Source organism: Anas platyrhynchos, chromosome 9 (genome assembly GCF_047663525.1).
Source record: "Anas platyrhynchos isolate ZD024472 breed Pekin duck chromosome 9, IASCAAS_PekinDuck_T2T, whole genome shotgun sequence".
Lineage (NCBI taxonomy): Eukaryota > Metazoa > Chordata > Aves > Anseriformes > Anatidae > Anas > Anas platyrhynchos.
The window spans coordinates 16,341,201-16,366,262 of NC_092595.1; the positions used below are offsets into that span (position 1 = coordinate 16,341,201).

Here is a 25,062-nt window from a genome sequence, read left to right on the forward strand (position 1 = left end):
TTCCCCCATAGAGAACCACCTCAATGGAACCAGCTGATTAGAAGAGGCTGTGGTAGGGTCCCTCTTCCGCTCAAAGCTAAAAACAAAAACTACCTGACAGCTGCAGCCTACCCAACTGAGCTCCAAGCCAAGCTTAGTTCTACAGCCACTGCAATTCAGATCTACTGCGAGAGCAAGGAATTTAGGAACCAAGTAATGAAACTGATTTTCTTCTGTTCAATCAGCAGAGGACAAAAGACAGCACACAGGCTTTGATTAATATTTGGGGCCACAAAAGAATCAAAATACTTACATTCAGCATAGCGATACTGTGAAGAACCGGACAGTTTCTGTGGGGACATCATAGCCTCCAGCAGGGGAAACCAGAGTGCCTAAAATAATTGAATGCAAGGAAAAAAAAAACAGTAAAAACATAGCAAAATGAAAAATGAAGTGTGACTAGTATCAAAGTCCATTTCTGAAGGCTCACTTGCACATTCTGAAAAACAAAAATACATTCTTATGTTTTCACTGAAGTGGAACAGAACTAAAATATATTAAAGTAATCAGCAAGTACTTGTGGATCTGCTTTCAGTCTAGATTGCTTGTATCTTAGAGCAAGATACTGTTTGATTGGATCTGAGCACAGAGAAGACCTTTGGCTCCTGTTGTTCCTTCTTCTTTCTCCCTCTTTCTTTCCTAGTATTTTGACAACATAATAAATCTACTTTACTTCATTCGCAGTCCCCAACTGCTACTACATGCAAGATACAAACTCTCTGACATAGAGACTGATTACATAACAGATAGCACAGTCACAGGTCGGCAAATGGATAGAGACATATAAATTCTCCAGTTGTGAGAATTTACGTGATACTGTGCGTGGGAAGATGGCCCTTCATCCAGTGACCAGAGTCTGATCTTTATCGGGCATCAACAAAGCAATTCCACTGTGTGGAACAGAACCCAGCGTGAGAGCAAACACTAACTCCATTAGGCAGGCCATAAGCACTCTGCACTTGTAGTCACCTCTTCAACAAAAACAGCAGTTGTCTGTTGCACAATGAAATCATTTCACAAAAGAAACTGAGCAGGTCACCTCCTACACTGGACAGCACTAAGAAAAAGTGAGAGAATTCTTGACTTCCAGACATGCCAGCTCTTCAGACACAGGAACAACAATCTCAGTTTTGAATTCAGTTGCCTACGTTATGCATGCTATTAGGACTAAAAATAGGTTCTATGCCACTGACATCAGCAAAATGAAAACACAACCTCAATACAAGGCATACCCAGTTCTCTCTGCAAGAGCTCAGGCAAGCTGTATTGTCTCCACCCCTTCAAGACCAGGCTAACACTAAATTCAGGATTTTTCAAGTATTCAGAACAGCAATATTCTGCAGCCACACTGGAAGTAGCATCAGCTTTCTGCCGGCATACAGATGACACAAACTTAAGTACGCCAACAGCTTGATGCAAGGTTACAAAAGTAATGATCCTTTGCTTTCTTTAGTGCCTGATTAACATTCAAGCCAAAATTTCAACTAAAGCTAAAAATGGGGAAAGGATGCTATCTCATCTCCTTCTCCACTACTAATATACACTTTATTTTGTGCTTCACATGTGAGGATTTCTCTCATCGGTTTAAAACCTGAAGCAGCACAACAAGAACATAAGGCAGAGCAAAACAATGGCTGCTTGACACATATCAGTACGGAATAGGTGGGGAAAGGAAAAAGCACGTGAAGAGTTTCTGGAGAAGCAGAGGCCTTTGTTGACTTTAGTGATATGGCTTTTTTACTCCCTTACCTCTTGCTGTTGTTGGTTTAAGTTGTGTGAATTCCTCTGGCAAAGAGCAATGGTTTTCATTAAGGTATCTTCAATGTTTTCTAGCAAGGGGAGTTGTTCTGAACCTAAATTTTTGGGGAAAAATAAATTGCAATTATAGAAATTACTAGATACATTAACTCCCAATCATTCTGCAAAATAAAATCATGCTGTTCATCTAAAAGCTGTTCCCTACAGTGAGCTACTGCATTATGAAGACGGGTCCTGATTTTTGGCACGCTTTCAGAATGCAGTAATAAATAGGGCATATAAGACTTTTCATGTAATCAAATAAGGAAGATTTTAGCTGTAGTTTAGGGTACAATTAAATAACAAATACAGGCACTGCATTTGATTAGGTGCACCTTTGAATCCTGGGGCCGATGAAGAGTGTACCTGGGCATATATACTCATTTTCTGTAGGCAGAACATTCTTAATTCTCTGAGAAGTTTGCTTAAAGTCACAATCAAAATAGTTAACAGGACAGCTGACCACACACAAAATCACAGTGGTTTTTTTTTTTGTTTGTTTGTTTGTTTTTTACAAGTATTGGTAGAGATTAGAGTGAAAGAATAAGGAAGTGCTATCAGTGTAACTACCACAGCTATGTGAATGTCAATTTAAAAAATGTCACTGCAATACCAAGAAACCTGAAAAAGGATCTCATTATGCCAGTTGTCAAACATGAATTTTACATTTTTATGTTTATCTCTTTTCAAAAGAAAAATGGAATTTAACTTGGTAACTCTTACTTTCATCATCTTGTGTAAGCATCAGCAACTTGCTCTGCAATCGCTGAAAGAAAGAGAAAACTCAGAACAGTAAACTTGCAGAATCTTGATGGAAGTGTTTTTAAAAAGGCTTGGTTACTAAGGTTTGCCCTCATTTTATTTCCCAATATAACTAGTATAGTAGACATTTTTCTAAATGTGGAAAGGAAAACTGAAACTGAAACATTATTTTTGACCCACAAAAACAAATTTCAGTATCTATTATCTACTAGATGTTTAAAGACAGCTTTCACAACAAACCAGAAAAATACACTGAACTGATGGTCTGCAGACAACTCAACATATTGGTTTTCAACAGAAGGTAAATGCTTCCATGCATTGTAGTGGGAAACAAACTGAGAAACAATGACTGTCTCAAACCTCAACAAAGGACACCATGCTGACCAAGAGCATGGCAAAAATGCCACAATTCAGGATTTTAGCATACAGTACCTCAAGCATAACCAGAAAGGCACCATGGATATCTCCCTTCTTCTCCAGTAAATATGAGGAAGCTTCATGGAGCTGATGTTTCTGGGTTATCTAAGTTAAAAAAAAAAAAAAAAGAAAAAAAAAGTGAACATCTATCTCAAGAAACCTGCCAGCATTTGTTTACTCCACAAAACAGTGACAACTGGATGGTCAGAGAGGATTTTTATCTCCATGTGTTCACAGGCACATTAACGAGTCTAAGCACTGAGTCAGATGCCTGCCCCCACCACTCCTGTCTACACTGTGCTGTTTCTGAAGTTGCACTATTGCCACCATCAGTGTTAAAATCTTTAAGTCTGCATATATACACGTATAAATATCCAGATCGAGGACAGATGTTTAGTTAAAATTTTCATAAAGTGAAGAAACAGTCACTCTCCCAACATTAGTCAAATTTTCACAGAATCACAGAATATCAGGGATTGGAAGGGATCTTGAAAGACCATCTAGTCCAATCCCCCTGCTGGAGCAGGAATACCTATTTTGGCAGTGTTGCTATCCGAAATCCCCAGTCTACATTATTTCAGATACCTTCAATAGTAATCAGTGTTAATTCAGATGATCTGTATTCTGCAGTTAATTGGTAGATTCAGCATACTAATAGCCTTTTCTTATTAGCCCTGAGACTAAATTCAGAAACAGGATACTAAGTATAGCTAACAGTGGTGCAGGAGAGCAGTTTAGCAGCTCAAGAGGCCAAATATCTAAGAACTAATCTATAACTTTGGTAGGAGCTGATGTGAATGCTTCCCCTAGCCCCTGTCTTTACACGTCTTTTCTACCTGGATGGTTTCTTCCAGCCTGCAGCATTCCAGAACTTTAAGCGTCTCCAAAACCTCATCTGGGCTGTACTGACACAGCAGCTCAATGAACTGCTCTGTGATGCTGGGTGGTAAATGAATCAAGTCTTGGTTGATGCCTTCTCTGGAAAATAAAAGACACGGGAGACAAGTCAAATTCCAGTTCAGAAGTTTGACTGGAAAGAAGTTTTTAACTCAGTTGTGTGTTGTCTCTTACACTTTATACCCAAGTAAAAAATCTGTCTGTAAGAGAAAAATTATGCTGTCTCTACTAGTTACTAGTGCTAGGTATCTGTTAGGAGGCATTTCATTTGTTCCACAACGCATTCTACTGATGCTTCAGTATAAATTAGACTATCAAAGACCCCTGTGAAACAAGATCCCAGCACAGACGCTTCGTCAGCAATTCTACAGCAAAGACATGCAAAGAAGTCATGTAATTTCTTTGATGCAGCCTTATGGTCTTTGAGTAGTTTTTTTTTTAGATGCTGATCATCTATTTTTCCTACAGACTCTCTCTGAATATTCTTGAAGAAATACTGCTTTCTGCTTACTGTTTCTGAAAATGTTCTTCGCCCCGCTTTACCACATTTTAAAGTTTCATCTGCTAGAATACAATCCCCTCTCCTAATTCTCTGAGATATAACTTCATGCTTCTTTTAGGGAAACATCCCTGTTTTTATTTAGTGGTAGTTCTCAACCCAAACAGAACTAGTGAATTTTTCTTGCTCTAACGGAGTCTAACTCCATGCACACTACAGTCATCAGTAGAGCACATTTCCAACTGTAAGACTTCAAACCAGACCCTGCACATTGTTCAGCACCAAGCCAGAGGCGTCGTCTTCTCTCAAGGGTTTGGTAATCGGCTGCCCCAGAGAACCATATTAAACTGGAAGGAAAAACATCTGCCTCATCTCCCCGCGTGGGACCTGTTTAATCAACACAAGCAGATAAAATCTCCAATTGCTGCTGTTACCTGCCTTTGCTGCCTCCCTGATCTCCTCTAACCTGTCAGTGACACTGCCAGGATGGTCAGGCACTGTTCTCTTCTGGCTAGGACCGTGGATAATGCTGACTGGACTGAGCTGCTCGGAAGGCCAGTCTAGGGTTTCCCATCCAATTCTAGTCTCGATAACTTCTGTAGGCAAAGCTCAGATCACAATTAAACTCATTTATTAAAGCTGTTCCTCTAAAATAAATTTCTCTAAGTCCTTTCCAGCTGCAGCCGTTGGCACTGTGGTGGTTCGTGTAGTTTTCCAATTTCCAATTTTCCAATCCCTTGGCTTACTGAGTAAACTTGTAATGTGGGGGAAACAGAGCAGAACCCTGACACCAGTCCCATGACTGTCCTTGTGTCCTGTTTTCTACTCATCTTGTTTCTAAAGAGCAACAAGAAGCAAGAGATTTCCAAGAGCTGGAATGATACAGATGATCCTTTCCTAGAGACAAACGTAACACTTACAACCCTTCAAAGTGAACAGCAATTCACCACCACTGTGGAATAAACTTCACGTGGCAATTCTAGGATTGATGCAGTACACAGTGAAATTACAGTTCATCCTCTGTTAGCATATTTATTAATAAGCCTGTTCTGAAGCTCGTGATAGGAAAGAAAACAGGTCAAGGTATATATTTAGCTTTGTTACCTTTCTGAACAGAAATTTGTAATCAGAAGGTATGCGGATGTGCAAACCCCACAGCCACAGGGTGGAAAAAAGTCTAAAATACCACATGACCCTGTAATTTCCTGGGAGCTACAAGAATTATCATCATCTAAGAAAGACCTCTAGAGTATATCATGCCCCTACCGAGCCCAAAGAAGCTTACTGTAATCACAATGTCAACTGCTTGATTAATAAATGGCATTTGCCCAGAAACGAAAGCCTAACGCAGCTACGATCAGTGTCCAAAATTATACAAAAATTGGTATGCAAACTATTGTGTTCTGACATCAAGTAAAGAATCCTAAAATCTAATAAAAAAGAAATAACAGATAACCTCCTGCATTCACCATCCACTCCTTCCACAACACAAAGCCTATAAACCCTGTCCATACCTGCAAGAACAAGTGTTCTACCCTTTTTGATACTACACTGGAGAGAGAAAAAAAAAAAAAAAAGAAGCACTTTGTCTAAAATGATTTCTGTCATGTCATTTCTAGCATGTCACACAATTTCAGTATGAGAACAAACTTCTAGTTTGGAAATAACTCTGGCATCCACTATTCATAGCTTATGAGCAAGCCAATCTTTTCCTTAACTATTTCAGTTACGAAATCCACAAAAAGGGAAAAAGGAAAGAATGTAAGATTTTGATAACATAAAAAACTAAACAATTGTCCTGAGACTTGCAAGTTCTGCTCAGCTCAACACATCCTGCTTCATCTTCAGTATAACCATGCCAAACAGTTCCTCTGCAAAACTCTTCTCTGCCATGGTCTCTTCTGGAAGGAAGATTTTGCTGATTTCTCACAAAACCTTGCACAGCTGAGCCTTGCCAGAGTCATGGTTAATGAGCAGAACCACTGTAACACCCTACAAGTTTTGGCATTTGTTAGTATGTTAATAGACCCAGAACACTGTGTTGTTAAATATGTGTTGGTACAACACATGAATTTGTGCTGCAAACAGACATGCTTCATTGCAATTTTTTAGAAGGGAACTTAAGAGTTTAAAGTGGAAGGGTGGCAAAGGCTGTGATTGATGAACTGAGCAATATACACTACGTCCTCTGTTTTCTGTGGCTGCTTATAAGATACGAACCATAAGGACATCTGGTTTTAATTTCCCTAAGCAATTTCTGTTAACCCTGTTTCCTACCTTCCCCCTTCTAGCTCCTTTAAAATAAATCTCCAGCAAAATTAAATGGGCCAAATAAATCCCTAATGCGATTCCACCAACTCAGTATAGTTACACTAGCAGGATGAGTCTTGTCCTCCATATGATCAAGCAATCATTCGTATTTGAGACATTAAAGCTCCTTTGCTACTCTAGAATCTTTATTCTAATATTAATTTTGCTCAGAAAAAGCATATAAACGTTTAGACTGACAGGAGAGAGAGATGTTTTCAGAAGAACCTAATCACTATTTAATGTAAAGATAATAGTGCAAAGCAGAGGTGCATCTGCAGATTAGGTCTTGCGAAGTAAAATTACTCCATCCTCCTGTGCCTCCCTCGGCACAGTTCATTTTGATACAGTTCAGTTCATTTTGATATGTCTTCGAAGCAGACAGCCTCACAGCACTGAAAACAGACCACAGAGCCTTGAGTGCTATAAAAAAGTCCCTCCAGCAATCTAGGATCTCTGCTTCTCCCTGGCAACACAGTTTAATAACAATGAGTTAAACTTTGGGCTTATAAGACTTTCTTCTTTAAGGTTAGTCGATGCTATACATAAAGTCATAATATTTAGCAGTATTTTGTTCTTTTTTGCATTACTTTCTTGCTTCTCTTTTGCTTACTGAATACTCTGGCAACTACATCACAGTCAGTACAAGGTCTACCTCCCTTACTCAGGATGCTGAACATTACACTGCAGTGCAGAGAATTAGAGGACTTTGAAACAGATGGAAAAGGAACGGCCACAAACTTTGCTACAACATACACAGCACAACAAGAGAAGTCATGTGGCTTCACGGCTTGCTGAATCTTGGGGTCTCAAAGATAAAAGCAGAAATATTTTGAAGGATCAGATACAGAAAGTTGTTTCCTACACCTGGATTTAACATATCATACATGTTGATTTTGATTAGAATAGAACTACAGGAAAATGGTTGTATTTAGCTCTGCGGGAGAGCTAAATCAGATATGTTTATTACTCAGAGATTATGGAAGTCACTCTACACAAAAGATTAAAATACAGGTTAATTACTACCTTCGCTGGGTCTCACTTGCTGCAAGTGATATCACAGCACAAACAACAAAGTCTTAGTTAATATCCAGCTGGGTACCATCTCTGCTTAACTACTATTTAAAAGCAACAACAGAAAAACTAAATCATCCAATTTCTCTCTCATAAACCAAACCAAAATATTTTCTTGGAAAAAATTTGCTTTTATTTTGACCTCTAAATAACACATTAGGCATGGGATTTAATCCCTTCCATACAAAGGTGATTGTAAAACCTAAGGAAAATCCAAAATTTATCATTTCCAAGCTACCTTCTAAAGCACTGGTTTTTACTTCACTTCAGTAAGAGCTGAAACACTGACACCACACCAAAATTTAAGATCTAAATTTAAGATACTACCTTTTCCAATTTCTCCTCCTCATAAAGCACAATAATCTGCAACTAATTGACAAAACAGACTTTCTCCTTAAATAGCACTAACAATTGCTAGAAGGCAAATGGAGCTGTGCATATATATGTCTTACAAAATAAATAAATAAAATCAAGGCCTTACAGCATTTGAAACCGATTCAACAGAAAGAGAACACTCAGTGCTAAAATACTGAAAGAACAGGAGCAGATGGAGCAAGTAACTAGTTAAGGAGAAGTTTGCAGTGAAATATAGCAGCAATTCCAAAATGATAGAAATGAAAAATGTCAATAGATCAAAACACATCTCTATTTATGCTAAATTTGGGCGGCTTGGTCAAGTAATCAAACCAGTGGGTGCCTGAGAACAGAAGTGACAGTTCATTTGCAGCGTAACCATTTCACAGCCTTCCCAAAGAAGCTGTTACGGCAATGACCGCCCTCCCACCAACGCTGGGGAGGCGTCACACTGCACGTACTGGAGCCCACACCACTTCCCAGTTAGGAAGCCAGGCGTGGGCTCTGCTAAAGGACGCTCCCCAGAAAAGTGTTATTTCTGTGCTATCCTTCTCACCTTTGGGCAGTTTGGAGAGCAAGTCACCTTTTCTAAGCCCTAAACTTGGATGTAGACTACGTTGATGTAGTGTTCCAAAGGAATGCGTTTTAACCCATGTAGTTTGCCAATTGTCCAATTTCTTACCTACCTCGGATCAAGCAGACTCCTTAGAAACTGGAAGAGTAAGAACTGGTCCTGAACAACAGCAAGAGAAAGCATTATTACTTTAAGTAATTTGCTATCAAAACAGCAATTCCTGAATTATATCCATTGAACAAAATACTGTTCATGGCTGGTGACTGCTGAAGATGGTTTGGGCAAGTAATTACGTACTACTTTCTTTGAGGATCTCTGAACACAAGCCATGCTGCACTCCCAACTGAAAACTGCGTTACCAAGTGATACAAACAGCAACCCAGAGATCATACCTTACTATGGCCAGAACATCACTGACAGGTACAGCAGTTCAAATGTAGCAATTCCTGCAGCTGAGTATCTACCGAGCTACTTTTCCTCCATTTAGGACACAGCAACAACTAAACATTGCTCTTGGCAATCATTTCTTACAAGAATGGCAACACTGCTGTAAAGTGCCAACACCAATGAAGTTTGACACCTTACCTGAAGGTTTGTAATGATGCTCTCAATCTGCTCACTGAAGTGGATGGCTACCAAGTCAGCTGCTTTACATGGGCTAAGTTGCAGCAACTCCTTTAGAGAGAGAAACACAAGAAAAATTATTACTTTTAATTTTATAAACAATGTAATTACACAGTATCACTGAGACCATTCAAACATACTGTATCTTTGCCTAGATGAAGCCTGTAAAACAAATGCTATCATACAAAAAAAGATTATGCAAAAAAAATAAAAGGGTAGTTTACAAAATGACAATATTGAAAATTGATGATTTTATTGCACAACAGGCCGTATAAGTATGCAAAACTCATCACACACTGAGAAAATATCTCAGTCCTAAGGTGAGAAAATGATTTCATCAAATTTTCTGAAATTCCATGCCATCTCCACGCCAATTCCACTTGACTCCATGCCAGCAAGACCAGCTAGTACCAACTGGGAAGAGTTCCAGCAAGAGACAGGAAACAAAGCCGTAAGTTGACTCTAGGGCATTTCTCAAGTGTTTAACTGGCTTGAACTGAACCAAATCAGAGGTTTAACAGCAGGTTTCCTGCAACAACTATTTCCCTGCTATCTGTTCAGACATGGAAAAAAATAACGAATAAATCCTTTATAGAATAAAAGGAAAAAAAACTTTTAAGATGCTTGTGGATTTGCTTCCTGTCAAGCCTGATCTAAAAGACTTCGTATCATACAAGCTTACAGAACCCAGAACATGAATTTTCACTCTTGGTTCTTCCAAATGAGAAGCAACTGCTTCAGACCAACATTGGGTAGTTGGCAAACCTTCACAAAAGCCCTTGCTAAGCCTACAAATGAGAAAACATTGCGCCATTAAAGAAAAACAACTGGTATAGGAGATGAAAGAAAAACTTCATAAATGTGTATGTGCAAGAAAAAAAAGTTGCTCAGCTGTAGCTTAGCCCCCAGACAGATGTGGCAGCCAGAAAATTCAGTGAATGCCAGCAACAGACCATGGTAAAAGGAAGAAAGGAGGTAATAAGGGAAGAGCATTGCTATTCTTCCGAGCTGAAGGACCTCTTCCCAAGCTCTTTAAAGAGCTATCATAGAAGATGTGTTTTCTGAGGTTTCCAAAGCAAAATTTGTCTACTTTATTATATGTAAACCAGTTCCATGGTGACTTCAGAGCTTTATTCCAGAAGCCACAGCTTTCTGTTGCTTACCCAGTACTCAGAAGCACGACTCTCTTATCTGAGAAGCCTAAGCAATCCAAAGGACCCAGAAGATCTTAATCACAGCAGTGCAATGAGAAGCATGCAGAAAGGACGTAGCATGAGAGCCTTAATTTGTTTCTCTCTCCTGTATATAACCTCCCTGGGAGTTTCCAGGCATGCTGAGTACGGGACTGAGTGGCTGGAGTCTGATGGTCCAGCCTTCCAGCAACGGACTGCAGCTCTTGGGTCAGTGTGACCTTCAGAGCTTCCCCCAGGCACCAGACTTCAGGCTTGTGTTTCCAACCTCTTCCAGGTTTAAGAGTTTGTGAATATGGCACTTCCTAGGCAGACAGTCCTTGAGGGGACAATACTGACACAGGTCATGTGGGTCTAAGGACAGAAAGTGACTGCCACAATAACACTGATTAAAGAGGTCTTAGGTTTTATTTTTAAGATAAACATCATGAACAATTGCCATGTAGGAAGATGGAGAAAAATAAGGAAGGACACTGATCAGAAACCCCACTTTTTATTACACAGCAGGAAAGAAGTACTAACAGGAAAGCCTCTTTAGAGGCTTCTAGCTTCAACTGCAGGTGTTGGCTTGTTATTTTGATAACTCAGAAGAAAAAAGGACTGTTGTTCAAACACCTGAAATCATGGCACCACCCTAGTAAAATGTACTATCCTAGTAAAATTTACTATTTAAGTCTTCTGAATGTTTGAGAGCAAGATTAATACACTGGAAAGAAGCAAAAGGCCATAGCAGTCAATAAGCCGCTAAGCCACATGAAATTGCATATACTGTTCACCAATCACTGAAAAAGAAAGACGTCAAAAAAAGGAGTTGTTGATCTCAGTTGCAACACCCAACAAAGGTGACCCCACAGAACTGGTTATTTGCCCAGCAGCTTTCTGGAGGAAGCTGTGAAGGAGTGTCATTAAAAAAGAGCAGCCACAGAATCTGCAAGGCTGTTGAAATTGTTAAGGCAGGGAATTGTTAAAGATAGCCATGGACAAGCTGAGAGGAATATTTTCTGTGGTTTGACAAACTCAGGAAAAGTATGCAGCTCTGACAATGGGGGCACTGGGCATTTCTGGCTCTGTACGATAATAAAGAATAAAATAAAATTTGTTTTCTCCACCACGCTGAGAAAACAAAACCAAACAACTCACTACAAAAAGCTGGCAGTCTTAGCCTATGATGAGTTTATCAAAACCAGTACAGCACTATGGGAAACAATAAGGGCAACCCAGGACATTTCTGATTTGTCCTAAGACACCCAAGCATGGAACAGCAACCGTAACAGCCTCAGACTGAATCAACCCAGCAAGGAGACACATTTGTCACTTGAAAGATACACAAACTAAGACTTACAAAGGGAGGCTCACTCACTCTTAAGGCCAAGCAATTTGGGCTGTATGTACCAATACCAGAGTAACTCAGTAGGAGAGAAAAACAAAGCAGTCAGAAGCAGCAAAGTGGACAGCAGTTTGTTCAACTGGGAAAGCCCAGCATGGATCCACACTTGCTCTGGTAAGACAGTACTGTGCAAGGCCTCCACAGCACAACCATCACCACCAGCACTTCCCATAGGCTCTGAAAGCCCATCTGGAGAGTAGATGCGAGCTCAGTGAGTTGCATGTCATATAGGTGGATTCACAGCATTTCTTGTCTTCCGAATGATCTTCCTTTTGGCCCATTTTCTCATTAGTCACCCACTACTTTCAAATTCTGGAAGAGACTAGCAGTATTCTCTATCTTCCAAATGGTGCCTGGTACTCTTTTGCCCCCCCTTGCAGGATGCAGACTTCTGTGGCGATTTTCTGCTAAAGCAGTCTGGGCAAAAGCATGACTGCTTGTTTTATAGGCAAGAGTTATTTTCCCTGCTCATCTCCAGATCATCCTGGAGGAGACTGACAGCACCTTGTATAACTAGAGATATAATACATTCCCCATGTCTACAGACTGGGCAATTGTTTCAGACATCTCCATCCCCTCAAGCAAAGAGAGACAGAAGAGATGGCAGGAGCTATGAGAGAGTTAAGTCAAGCAACAAGCTGTGTCTTACAGCAGATTTTATGACCTCATCTTACCACAGGTTAGAAATACCAGGGTATTGAAGTTGATTATCCTCATCATTGTAATCTGAGGAATTTGATATCATTGACCTCACAATCTGTGGTATCAATGTCCTGACCTCCTACCGCTGCACACTCAGAAGATAAAAGGCTTGCTCACAGATCATTTTCCTGTTATACAGCACTCATGAGCCATCATCTCCTGATACATTGCCATTACCCAAAGAGCAACACTTGAAAGCAGGAAACCAAGGAAGCCAGCCTGAATCTGAGAAACGCATTTACATGCTGATTCACCACTGTGACACCTCTGCTTACAGAACAGCACCAGTTGGATCCAGCAAGAGTTAGCAGGAGCTCAGGTATCATGGGTGTAAGATACACTGTACCTTTATGTGTTCCAAAGCTTTGTCCCACACTGATTGCTTTTCTTCAGCACTGTAGCCAGGCATGGACAGGATGTTGTGAATATAGTTGAAAACTTCTTCCTGTAAGGCATAAAACCATAAATGGTATAGTATGTTCTGCAGTGCTGTTAACAGTATTAGGTTTTGTTAAAGGAGAACTCTTTAAACAGTCTTAGGATGACCTCAGGGCTAGTCCTCTCTTAGTCAGCAAGTCAGGATAAGTTATCTGCAGGCAAGATTATATGTCCTTAAATATCCCTAAATATAGTTCCTGAGGAGCTGCCAGGAGAAAAAAAGAGAGCCAAGAAGACCAGAATTGACACTGTAAGTGTTAAGAACTATGGTTAAAGAGAATTGTTCCTCCTCTATTAGAAATATCTACCTCTTGCTTACAGGGAAAAAAAGACAGGACATGACTGTAACTAAAAGAATAGGCAAAGAAAGGAATATTTAACCAGAAGGTGGGTCAGTTTTGTTTTCCCAGAATATTCTTGAATTGCTCTCTGATATTTATCAGTCTCTTCCCCAGGTTCTCTTGCACAGCACTCAGCACAGATACTCTCAAATACCACGTTTTTGACCACCTCACTACTATAACCTATCTCTTCCTACTGTTTCACCCACACAACTGTCAGCATAATGTTTTCATAAGGAGCTGGTGAGATCAAGATTGTCAGACTCTTGTCCCAGCTTTTGCTTGTAGTAGGGATGAGAATACCTCATAAAAACTGCAGCAAATATGCAACTTATAATAACAGAGAAGGTAATTGCAAAGAGGTAATCGAGACAAAAAGATACTGTCAGGGAGTGGGGTAGGGAGGCAAAAAGGAGGGACTGATGACAGAAACAAATATTGCCACTAGCAGTACTTGCAATAAGTCACACCTTGTACTCAAGTTTTACGTATTAGCATTGCTTAAATTGAAAGAAACCAAAAACTCCAAAGCTTTAAAAAAAATCAGCAACACATGCTCATAAGCACATTAGCCTTGACTGTAAGAAAACTCAGCTGTAAAGAAAGACATTGTATAAGAGGATTATGACAGGAGAGCAGGACTGTTGCACTCTTTCACACCATTGCCAGCAGGACTGGCTGCACTGCTATGGAGAAGAAAGTTACTCACCTTTCTCACTGGATCACGCAGGTAACAGCCAATGATTTTGTCATAGCGAAGCTCTCGTTCATACATAAACTCACAAATCTGATAACTAAAACGAGAAATCATGTTTCACTAGTTCTGCTGTTCATAGATCACTTTTCCACAATGTAGTCAGCTCTAAGCTAGGCAAATCTACAACCCTGATTTGAAGAAATACACTGAATATGAATTACCAATGTGTTATGTATGACACAGCTTCCTAGTTTCAGTTTTTAATAAACACCTTTAATATTTTGAGTCAGGAAGACTTTAGATAAAAATGAGTACAACTGAGGTGAAAGAAGTGAAAAGCCTGATAAATAGCTTCATGCCATACTTTTTTTAGCTCTCACGTAAGTGGCAGAGCTGGTGATTCTGGCCCTCAAAATCCCTCAATCAAGGAGAAAAAACTCCATGTGGACATTCAGTAATCCACTTGACTGTGATTCTGATTCTCAGGTGCTAACAATGCATTTCTCAGTCTCATCAGGGCTGAAAAATTTGGTCTAGTAACTCCTTCTAGGACACATAGGAGAACAGGTGTAGCATACACCACCACTATCTATCCCTCTATTCCTTTATAGTATGGTGGATTAACTCACATGGCATCCAGTTTGAAGACTTGGATGAAGATGTCCCCCTGGCTGACTCAGTCAGGCATGAACACACACTTTCTGGATGGGTAAAACAGCTAAAGGAGATGGTGGAAATTTTCAGCCTCTCCAGACGCTGCATTTTGTCTCTCCTACTCAATTCTAAAATGAGTACCATGGGGGTGGCTCCAGACACTTGTGTGCTTTTAAATCCACCTGTGGGCCTCACCCCAACAAGTAATCTCCATCTGTCAGTGGTAGAGCATTCAAATATACAACTATACCTTTGAGTAATGCCTGGGCTCTAGGATAGGAAGTGCCAAAATTTATCAATCCCCACAGGGTTTCATGCTAAATATTCCCACCAGTCTACAGAAAGCACTGGTAAGGTAAGATGGGGTAAGTACACCCAGTGAGATAGCAGAAAGAGACTGGGACAGATTAAATATGAACATATTAAATGAAGCATATGTGAATGCACAGGGAAAATAATCCCAAACAAAGCTGCAAACTAGAAACATGGCATGTGGAGGAAAAAAGGCTTTGGAGCAGTTTTAAAGACAGTATTTATATATTGTGCATGACAACTTACAATTCAGCTTTTTCTGCCATTTGGATAAGACGGCTCTCTTCAAACTGTACTATCCCTCCTGCCTGAAGCAATTCTAAAAGGACCTGTAGATAATGAAGAACAGTTATTTATATTGCAGCAGTAGTATAACAGCCAGCACCATTCAGAAGTACACTGATCCTGCTCCATTAAACTGTGTTTAACACGGGGTGCATTTTACAGATTTTTTTTTAAATTGATTGTGCCATTAGCTACAAAGGTAATGCATTTACACAGAACTTTCCCTGCCTCTCTTCTTATAGTTGTCAAGCCCCTCCTGGAGGCAACAATGGGGAAGGATGCTCCTTCACTCCTGCTCTGGACAGCACTACCCTTGTTGGCTGCCATTCCTATGCTAGGTAACTCTTTTGGCATATAACCTTCCCTATGCTTTTCTGCTAGCATCCGTACCCAGTGAGGCCAGTTTTACCATACCTAGCACTTAAATCTATGTTTCCTTGAAGACAATTACCTGTTGCCTCTCTGAATGGCGGGAGTCATCATCTGGACTACACAGAAATTCAAGGACCTGTGCAAGGATGTAAAAGTTAGAGTGAGTTAAGCCTGGTTAGCATAGCTGTTAGCCTGTGAAATTCTTCTGCAGTGGAAGTAAACAAATAGAATCAAACACCTGTCCTAAACTCCAAAACAGCTTTGGTATGCTCAAAAGAAATAGATAACCAAATCATGCAAGCAACCAGTTGATCATTAAGATGCACCAAAGTCCAGAAGCATTCAAAATGAGCAGACTGTGAGCACCAGCAATGTCAACAGCAAATCAGAACACGACGGTGCTATTTGAACATACTCATCTATGAGCTAATCTCTACTTGATCCAGTAAAGTCATATAATTCATAAAATTGAATATATCTGTAATTAAAATGTTTCAGTATCCAAATCCATTCAGCCTCCACAGAGTTGTGTGGTCTTAAACCATGACAAAGGACAACAGTCTGCAGTTGACCAAGGGAAGGTTAGATTAGATGTCAGGAAGAATTTCTTCATGGAAAGAGTGGTTAGGCGTTGTAACTGGCTGCCCAGTGAGTTCCAGAGTTGCTGTCTCTTGAGACATTTAAGAGATGTGTGGACATAGCACTCAGTTTGATGGTAGCCTTGGTGGTGTTACGTGATGGTTGACTTGATGATCTTATGGGTCTTTTTCAACCTAAATGATTCTATGATTCTGTTTTCTAACTAATTCTTTATTAGTGCTCGTATTTCCATATTATCACTTAAGTACAACTGCTGTAGCTGCTAAAGCCTCCTTCTCAGTCACAAGAATTTCTAATATAAACTTAACGTGTGCAAGCTTCAGGCATGCATTGGTGCATTTCAGCTTATTTCACACAACAGACAGATGGTGACCATGGGAACTAGAAATTGCCAGCTACGTACATATACAAGCTCTGTAAGTCCACTAGTGTCATTTCAGTTGGCACCCCTTGTCTCCTTACCTTGATATCTTCGTACACCTAACGAGCAACAATAATCATCAAAACACTCCTCAGGGCTTAAAAACAAACAGATTGGTTCCTGCCCTTATGGGCCTTGCATTCTTTCTCTCTCCTCAAATACTGATGGCCACAGGAATCTCCCATTCCATTGAAAAGAGCAGAGGTGTTACTACAGTTGCTCTATCTCCTACAACCCTATTTCTCACATGATTCCAGCAGGCAGGCTGAAATTCAGACCTTATTGTGCTTCTGTGGTCTCTCCTGTTCCACTTGTTTAAAAATGTAACTCCCAGCAAGATGCTACCTGCTTTATAATGCACCAGTCCTCCTAGGATTGCTTTACTCTACAGACCCTAGACACATTTTCTTTGGTATTGGACCCTGTTTACAATTTTTTCCACTCCACACAAAGGAACACTTACCTGGTCAAAAAGCGTCCTGTTCACAAACAATGTGTTGTTGGGTTTGGCAAGCTGACGGGCAAGGAAAGTAAAGAGACAGCCAACCTGTGATGGGGTGAAGTCAGAATTCTCTACCATCACCTAAGAAACATTAAGGAGGAGAGAGAAAAATAGAAATGCAAGTGATTACTTTCCTATAGGCAGCTGCAAAATCAATCAGGAGACTGTAACAAGAAAGCACTGTACAACCATCACGCCTACTCCTGCCTGAAATCTCCTGGTGCTAGAGCCTAGAGCTCAAAAAACAAGCTACCTTCCATGGCATTCAACTCTATATGGCCTGAAGACACAGGCCACATAGGATGTGACCTTGCTAAAGCACCTCTGCCCCAAGGCTGAAGAGGCTGGGCCTCTCTGCCCAATAATGAAAGGAATATTTCTTGCATGTTCATAAATTTTGGAGTGTAAAGGGGCTCCAAACAGCAATGAGGAAACCTACATTTTTCTCCATTTCTATAGTCTGTGTTTATCACCGGATATGTGACAGAGTTTCTGAGCAGAAATATCACGATGAAAAAAGACAAAATGAATAAGTATAGGAGGAAAAAAAGTACATTTTGACTTCAAGCCTCAGGCACTCCCCACTTCAGGTGTGGTATGCAGAAGCGCTGATCAAATAACTATGTAATGAGCGTGGGAAAAGTTTCTTTTCTCACATTAAATTAGTTGTTAGTCAACGAATGTCTTGAGAAACTTATGGCTGTGCTGACTTGACTTGAAATTACAGAAAACCTGTATAGCAAAAAAACACTACAAAAGGGGTTTGAAACCTCTGGAGTGTGCTCATCACCTGTCTAGCATGTAAAAAAAAGCGTGACATGTTCTTGACGCAATGTCTCATTCTTCTAAACAGAAAAAATCCCAAACCTAAGGGAATGTGAAATGACCCTGTTTGGAGAGTCCCCCTTCTAAGAGTAGGGAATTTAGCTGGAAGAAATCCATCACCTGAACAACTGTCAGCTAACATCTGAGAGGTGCTCTAGCAAAGGCTAGAGACAGAGCATTTCACAGTTTATAACTCCATTCAGTATAAGCTTGGGAAATGCAATTGATTCCTCAAAGCGACGCAGAGTTCTAGATCCCCATGAGAGGCTAACAGTTATCTTACACAACTGGAGACAGACGGGCAAGGCACATTAAGGGATTTAGTCCTGCTGTTTGAAACATCAGCTAAAACTATCATTCTTTTTCAATCTTCATTTTCTGTTTAAAAACTCTATTTCATACAGGAGCCTGGAAGAGTGACATTAGCTAACAGCATTAAAAATATGGTTCACAAAAAAAAAATTGGAGTATTTTATTCATTTTGGCTTTGTTTTTCACAAGCTCGGTCTTTGTCAATCTTTGTGGACCTCTGAAACACAGAAACCTTACTGAGGCTGCAGGCCAAACACATACTTTCTAAACTATGATATATTTGACAAAATTTAGATATGCTAAGTTTACATTAGATGAACTGTTTTAACAGCATGGCTATTTAAGTGCTTTCTTTCCCAATTATAAATTTCTTCTAAATTTTAATTCTTATAATATTTTTTTTCTAAATAAAAAGTCCCAAGATTTTTTAAATCTATTGAAAAGAAGAGCAGATTCCAGAGGAGATTCAGTCTCTCCAAGGGAGACGGAGTCCTCATAAGACCAAGATGTTTGCCTGCAGATGCATCCACTCCTGCAGCACTTCCCAGCAATTGCCCTCCTTTCCTCCCCTAGGAAACAGGGCTGAGTTCTATTGCAGGTGGACGGAATTCATTTGCTACGTGTCCAGCAGCACAAAGTAGGGTTGTGAACAACTTCACTCAGCCTACATCGTGCTGCAGGAGCACATCCCTGAGTAACTCCAGAACACAGCCGCAGTGTGCCACCTCCTGCTGGCAGCAGCTACAGACACAAAGCATGAGCTAACCCAGCACAGGGCTAACTAACATCCCTACAGCAGCAGCCTGCTCAGCCAGGCTCACAGAAGTTCCCCCAGAGCAGCATGTCTCAGGTCACCAAACACAGCCTATTGCGGCAGCTCTGCCACTGAATTCGCTCACTGGTGCCCTTGCTCTCATCTATCACTGATGACAGTGACAGGGAAACACTACTTATGATATGTTTATACATAAACAGCTTCCAAGTGGAGTTACTCATTATTAATGCTGACAGCTTTGAAGGGGAAACCAAACGGCATTTGGCAGCAATAGCTTTTAATGAGAACATTGTTAAGGAACACAGTCTGCAGATGACAAGTGATTTCTACAGCACCAGACTGATAGATCTGACATTCCTCTTCGCTCCCATCTACTAAAGATAGGCCTGTCATTCTGGGCACGTTACATCCCAAACACAGCATTTACAGATACAGGAGCAGGGTTTTTAGCAGAAGAGCACTGGCACCCTGCCAAGCATAAGATTCCTGGGACATTATTTCTGCTCAGATAGAATGATGGAGCAGAATCAAATGAGAAGCAGATAAAAATGAACTTAGCAGTGCAGAAAGGAGGAGCTTGACAACAAAATACAACCCAGGTGAAAGCACAGACAGGAATAGAGACCTCTCTGTCACCACGTTTAACGTCACACAGCTTCACTTCTAAATATCCAACCTCAGCCTTTGCTGAGGCACATCCAAGTTTCAGCTCACCTTCTCAGAGGTGTCATCCAGTGCAGGACTGGAACCCCCTCCCCTAAGTTACACACTTTACTGCACAGAGATGTATATAAGCAGCCAGATGTAAAGACAGGGGTTAATTTTTAGGCACACTCACTTTCAGAAGTATGTCCACAATTCGCTGTTGATATTCCACAGCTTGCTTGTCATTCTTAAAGTCTTCAAAAGTCTGCATGAGGCAAAACAATGACATCTTGAGAACAATGCTCTCTGCTGCCAGCCCCAGAAATACAAGCCAAGACATAGCAGCAGCCATATCACAAAGCTGTTTTTAAGTCCTTTTTGTATGTGTTACTTATGCAGAAGGTTCCAAGATAGTTTCCTTTTTTGTAACTACCAAGACGTTTTTTTTCTTATTTAGGTAAATGTAACAGGCCCAAATAGACAGAGGAAATTCAAGACAGAAAGCTGACCCTCTATGCAGGAGAGAGATGTAGGTACTAAAACACACTTTACAAATACATTATTCTTGTTTTAGTTGAGTTTTAGATGGCCTCTGTTTGCAGTGCTCACTGTGTAATGTCAGATGTTCATCAATTTATATTTAAGGACATAAAAGACTATTATGATCTCCTCTGACATCTTACAGAACACACATCAAAACTGTTCCTGCATCAAGCCAGTAAATGCTGGTTTACCTAAGCTCAAACTTTTCAATAGAATCTTGCAGATCATGCAACCACAACAAAGATGATGGAAGAACTTTTGAAATTTCTTCTTGGAAGACATCAGTGGTCTCTTACCAGAGCAAGAACATTAAGGAATTCCCGAGTGTCGAAGTGCAGCAAGGTACGAATGTGAGGGTAGACCTCTTCATCCACAGATCCCTCAGTTGAATGTAGCCGGATGAGAAATTCAAAGACCTACAGTGAAAAAAAATCAAACATTTCCTATAGATTTCAGATAACTGATATTGCAAGCACACGGGAAAGCAGCAGCATTACCTGCTTTGCACTTAAGCTCTAAAACACCTTAGGAGCCCATCAGTGTTCGTTCTTGAACAATGTTTCCTGACACTTGTTAGTAGAGAAAAATTCCCTTCCTTAGGCTCATCAACCAACTTGAGGTCAATCACTGTACAAAAATTAAGGATCATACTTGGAGACCAAAGGGTCTGACATTAGATTAACCCCCTCCCCATCCTGCCACCTCTCCCCACAAGCTGTGCAGCTCTTCCTTATCCAAGGCATAGCTTCTCTCCTTGTCAGCAGTTCCCTTGGGAAGAGCCAGCCAATCTGCCCCCACATTCTGAGGAGAAAAAACAGCGCCTTCAGCAAATGTCACATTCTCTCATTTACTCCTATTCTGAGTTAATTTTCCTGTTAGCACAATGGCAGTGAAGCCAGGAGGGGTTAAGCAGCTTGACTTTCCAACTCACAGCCTCCCTAGTGTAACCTGGTTTCCTTGAACCTGATGCGCACCTGCCATCTAGAAACTGGTCAGAAAACAAAGAAAACCGGACTGTAGCTAGAATGCTGGATTTAAGAATCAAGACAGAAAGGTGTTGCTTAAGCCAGACTCTCATGAACACTATCAGAGATTGTAACAAGGAGACACTGATGGGTCCTCCCCAGCACTGCTGCTGGGTATGCCTTTACTTCTCAGACCTTGAGCCGCAGTCTGGTGCTGTGCCAGCTCCAGCACACATGCAGGAGACAACCTGGTAAGGACCATGGGAGAGGGTAACAGTGCTTGCTCCAGCACAGAGGAGCAGACTGGCTTGCAGACCCTGTAAGGAAAGGGTTTGCAACAACCCACAGCTACCACACACATACAGCTACAAGCTCTGGATTAGCAACAAGAATATCTACCTGATCCACTGTACTGCAAATAGAAAATGCAAAAAAGAAACCACTGCCTCTTCTCAAAACCTTGATATTCGAGTAAAACACTATGGAGCAAAAAGAAAATTCTTTTACCAGTAAAACTGACCAGAAATTCAGGAAATATTTTTATGAGTACAAAATGATGATCAGAAGCATCTTCCATTTTAAGAAATTCTTGGAGATGTCTCCCCAGAGGAGTTAAGCTTTGCCTTAGGCCAAGCATCTGACACAGCTTAAAGAGAAAGAAATAGCCAAGCTTGAAGGCTCTGATGGAAATAAGGAAAAGAGATTTACTTGGCAATCACCATGCCAATTTTCACAACACGTGACCTGCATATCTAGTCATACTTTTGCATAAATTTGCTGTGATTTTAAGTAGAAACTCTCCATCTATGATGAAACCATTATCGGCTATCAGACTGATAACAGTTTTCAAACAGAAGCTCATGAAGTAAGACGATGGTTTCTTTTCTAAAAACCTCATATGGAAAAGTGTCCTTCCAAAAGGTTGCTTACCTGGTTTTTAACCAGAGGTACCAGATCTTCAGGAATATCACCCAGTGGATACGCACGGCCTGCCAAGCAGCAACTATTGAAAGAGGGGAAAGGCGTTTTTTTTTCTCTTAATATCTACTGACATTAAATAGATTGAGGAAAACAGTTAATTTTCAGAGCTAGTTTTCAAGATGCTCTTAAAACAAACCCAATAAATTTATTTTGTAAACCATGAGACCAAGCACAGCAAAGAGCACTGCTATTAATACACAATAAGCCTATGTGCTGCACAAATTTGCATCTGAAGTCTGCCATTGCACTGCAGGAATAATAACAAGGAAATCTCAGGATTTCTCACAAAAAAAGTCTTTTATTCTGCAGTTTAGGAAGTAGAAGCAATACAGGCAAAAGTTTATGATCTTGAATAGATTCCAGAAAGAGGAACTCACTCATTAATCACTATTGTGCAATCTCAGAACGACCTCCTGCAAATTAAAGGCAATACAGAAAGCAGCAACTGAAAAGAGCTATCCCAAAAGGCTACAACAGAGCTTTTCAGGCTACTGACTTCTTGTTTGAGGAGCAGTGCTACACACAGGACAATGGAGAAACCGAACTCTAAAGACAAAGGAATTGTCTTGGCACATCTGCAGTAACCTGAGCTCTAAGCATCCGGTTTCATCCCACCTGTCTCTTCAACAGCATAGGACCCGAGGGAACGGACGGCATGAAGCTGCATCAGGGGAGGTTCAGACTGGATCTTAGGAAAAGGTTCTTCACCAAGAGGGTGGTTTGGCACTGGAACAGGCTCCCCAGAGATGTGGTCAAGGCACCAAGCTTGTCAATATTCAAGAAGCATTTGGACAATGCTCTCGGAAATATGATTTGACTTTTGGGTGGTCCTGTGTTGAGCCAGGAGTTGGGCTCAGTGATCCCTGCAGGTCCCTTCCAGCTAGGGATATTCTATGATGTGCAACAAGCCTTTGTAACTAAGTCAGCCGTATAAAGTAGCCATTGCTATTTTACAAAATACCTCAGACTTTGAAATACAGCATAACATTTTGCAAATATAATGAGTTAAAATCTGGTACCACTAGGCAACACCACCCATATCCTTAAACAACCTTACCTTATATATACAAGCAGCTTGTTGCCCATTACCACCTGTTCATCTACAAAACAAAAATCATTTGTCACCTTTTCTTCACAAGGCAACATACGGAGATGCAATTGTTTTTCCCAACAAAAGTTAGCAAAATATCTTATCTAACACACACGGTTTTACACACAGTAAGTAGAACAGTTTTACACATGCCACGTAGCACTTGAGCACTTTTCTGTTCTCCAAGATCCTGACAGTACATACACATTTCCCTTTTGCAATCTCTCTGTTTTAAGTGACCAGAGATGTTTAGAACACCACAACTAGACACTCATAAAGGGCAATAATTCTGTACCTGTGAGAGACTTCCCAGCATTCAGCGGAGGAGCAATGACTTTGAACAGCTTCTGTAACAAGAAAGAGAGCAGTGCTCATGCAGTTGTAAAAGCTCAAATCAAAGATTCTGCTTGGTTTTAAAGCAGAGATCACTAGAGCATCTTCCCCAGAGCAGCTCTGCTTTCTCATGATGTCTTACAATTAACAGGAAAAGAGGACACCAGATGTGTCAAAAGATGTTTATTCTGGCTAATGTTACGACAAAAAAAAAAAAAAAAAAAAAAAAAACAGCTTTCAGACCATCAGATCTAACCATAAAGACAGGCCACCTTTAAAAAAAAAAAAAAAGAAAAAAAAACAATGTTCAGTAGTCCCAGAAGTAACATTCAGAGCATAATTGACTAGCCCCGTTTCCTGCTCCTGAGACTTCTGCTGCTTTCAGGCTACCTAGCAGGTTCATCAGAGAGCCTTTAGTCTGGGAACACAGAGCAAGGACCAGTGTAAATACTTAGCCCTGGAAACAAACAAAAAAACAAACAAACAAACAAACAAACAAAAAAGTTATTTGTACTTGTACAGCTAGCACTAGGTTTCTAAAAGTCCTTTTTAAAATCATGAACACCCAAAGAGCCTTGTTCCTGAGAAAATTTAATGAGATTATAACTGCTATGAATTGGGCAATTTAAGATTTTCACACTCAGATGCAAAAGGCTCTTGATTTTAGCACTATTGAGAAAACAGCAACAGTACTTCCACAATGAAGCATCTTCACATTATATCTAGAGGCTCCAAGAGCAATTGGTGCATCAGGCACATCTTCGTGATCAGCAGTATCAACAGTTACAGCATTACATAGTCCTGTTTTTACTGTTGATTGACCTCACACAAGTGCTAAGAACAAAGCCGAGCTCCATGGTAGAAGCAGTCTTTGCCTTTTTTCTGAATTCTGTACACAGATAAATTCACCCTTTGTTTCCATTATTCTTTACCATGCATTAATGCACTACTGTGTCAGCAGAACAGTATGACAGAAAAAAGCATGAGGTGTTCACAGAACCTCTCACACCTACGCTCCCACTAATCCCATCGTGCAGAAAGTTGTTTCTAAGAACATTGTGCCACATTGCCCAGGCTCACCGTTGGAAACATGTTAAAAGACAGTTTTGCAATGCAATCTCCGTAATTCATCATGTTATTCTCTTCTGCAGGTGTTTTTGTTTGTTTGTTTGTTTTTGTTTTTTTTAATTAACACAACTGAGTTTCCCATTCTAGCTTTGCAGAGCATTCCTACCTCATCTACAATGCCAAAGGGAAATTTGTGCTCTAAAGTACAGTAACTACAAATCACTTCTCTACTGCATCTAGTTGGATAAACTGTAAGTCATATATGATTTCGCCCTCAGAA

At 40.4% G+C, this 25,062-nt stretch overlaps 1 protein-coding gene across 2 annotated transcripts in view; it reads right to left on the minus strand.

Moving 5' to 3' along the window:
- VPS8 (VPS8 subunit of CORVET complex) overlaps positions 1-25,062 on the minus strand; it is a 75,207-nt gene that overhangs the window by 21,668 nt on the left and 28,477 nt on the right. For both annotated transcript variants that reach the window (XM_072042575.1, XM_027464012.3), the window contains exons 23-39: positions 23,677-23,728; positions 23,349-23,391; positions 22,241-22,313; positions 20,642-20,761; positions 19,996-20,067; positions 17,207-17,326; positions 15,802-15,858; positions 15,312-15,394; positions 14,112-14,196; positions 12,970-13,068; positions 9,306-9,395; positions 8,833-8,879; positions 3,852-3,993; positions 3,031-3,120; positions 2,560-2,602; positions 1,789-1,892; positions 293-371 (exon numbers count right to left, since the gene is read on the minus strand). In XM_072042575.1, coding sequence (XP_071898676.1) covers positions 293-371; positions 1,789-1,892; positions 2,560-2,602; positions 3,031-3,120; positions 3,852-3,993; positions 8,833-8,879; positions 9,306-9,395; positions 12,970-13,068; positions 14,112-14,196; positions 15,312-15,394; positions 15,802-15,858; positions 17,207-17,326; positions 19,996-20,067; positions 20,642-20,761; positions 22,241-22,313; positions 23,349-23,391; positions 23,677-23,728 — 1,399 coding nt within the window. The remainder of the gene's footprint in view (positions 1-292; positions 372-1,788; positions 1,893-2,559; positions 2,603-3,030; positions 3,121-3,851; positions 3,994-8,832; positions 8,880-9,305; positions 9,396-12,969; positions 13,069-14,111; positions 14,197-15,311; positions 15,395-15,801; positions 15,859-17,206; positions 17,327-19,995; positions 20,068-20,641; positions 20,762-22,240; positions 22,314-23,348; positions 23,392-23,676; positions 23,729-25,062) is intronic.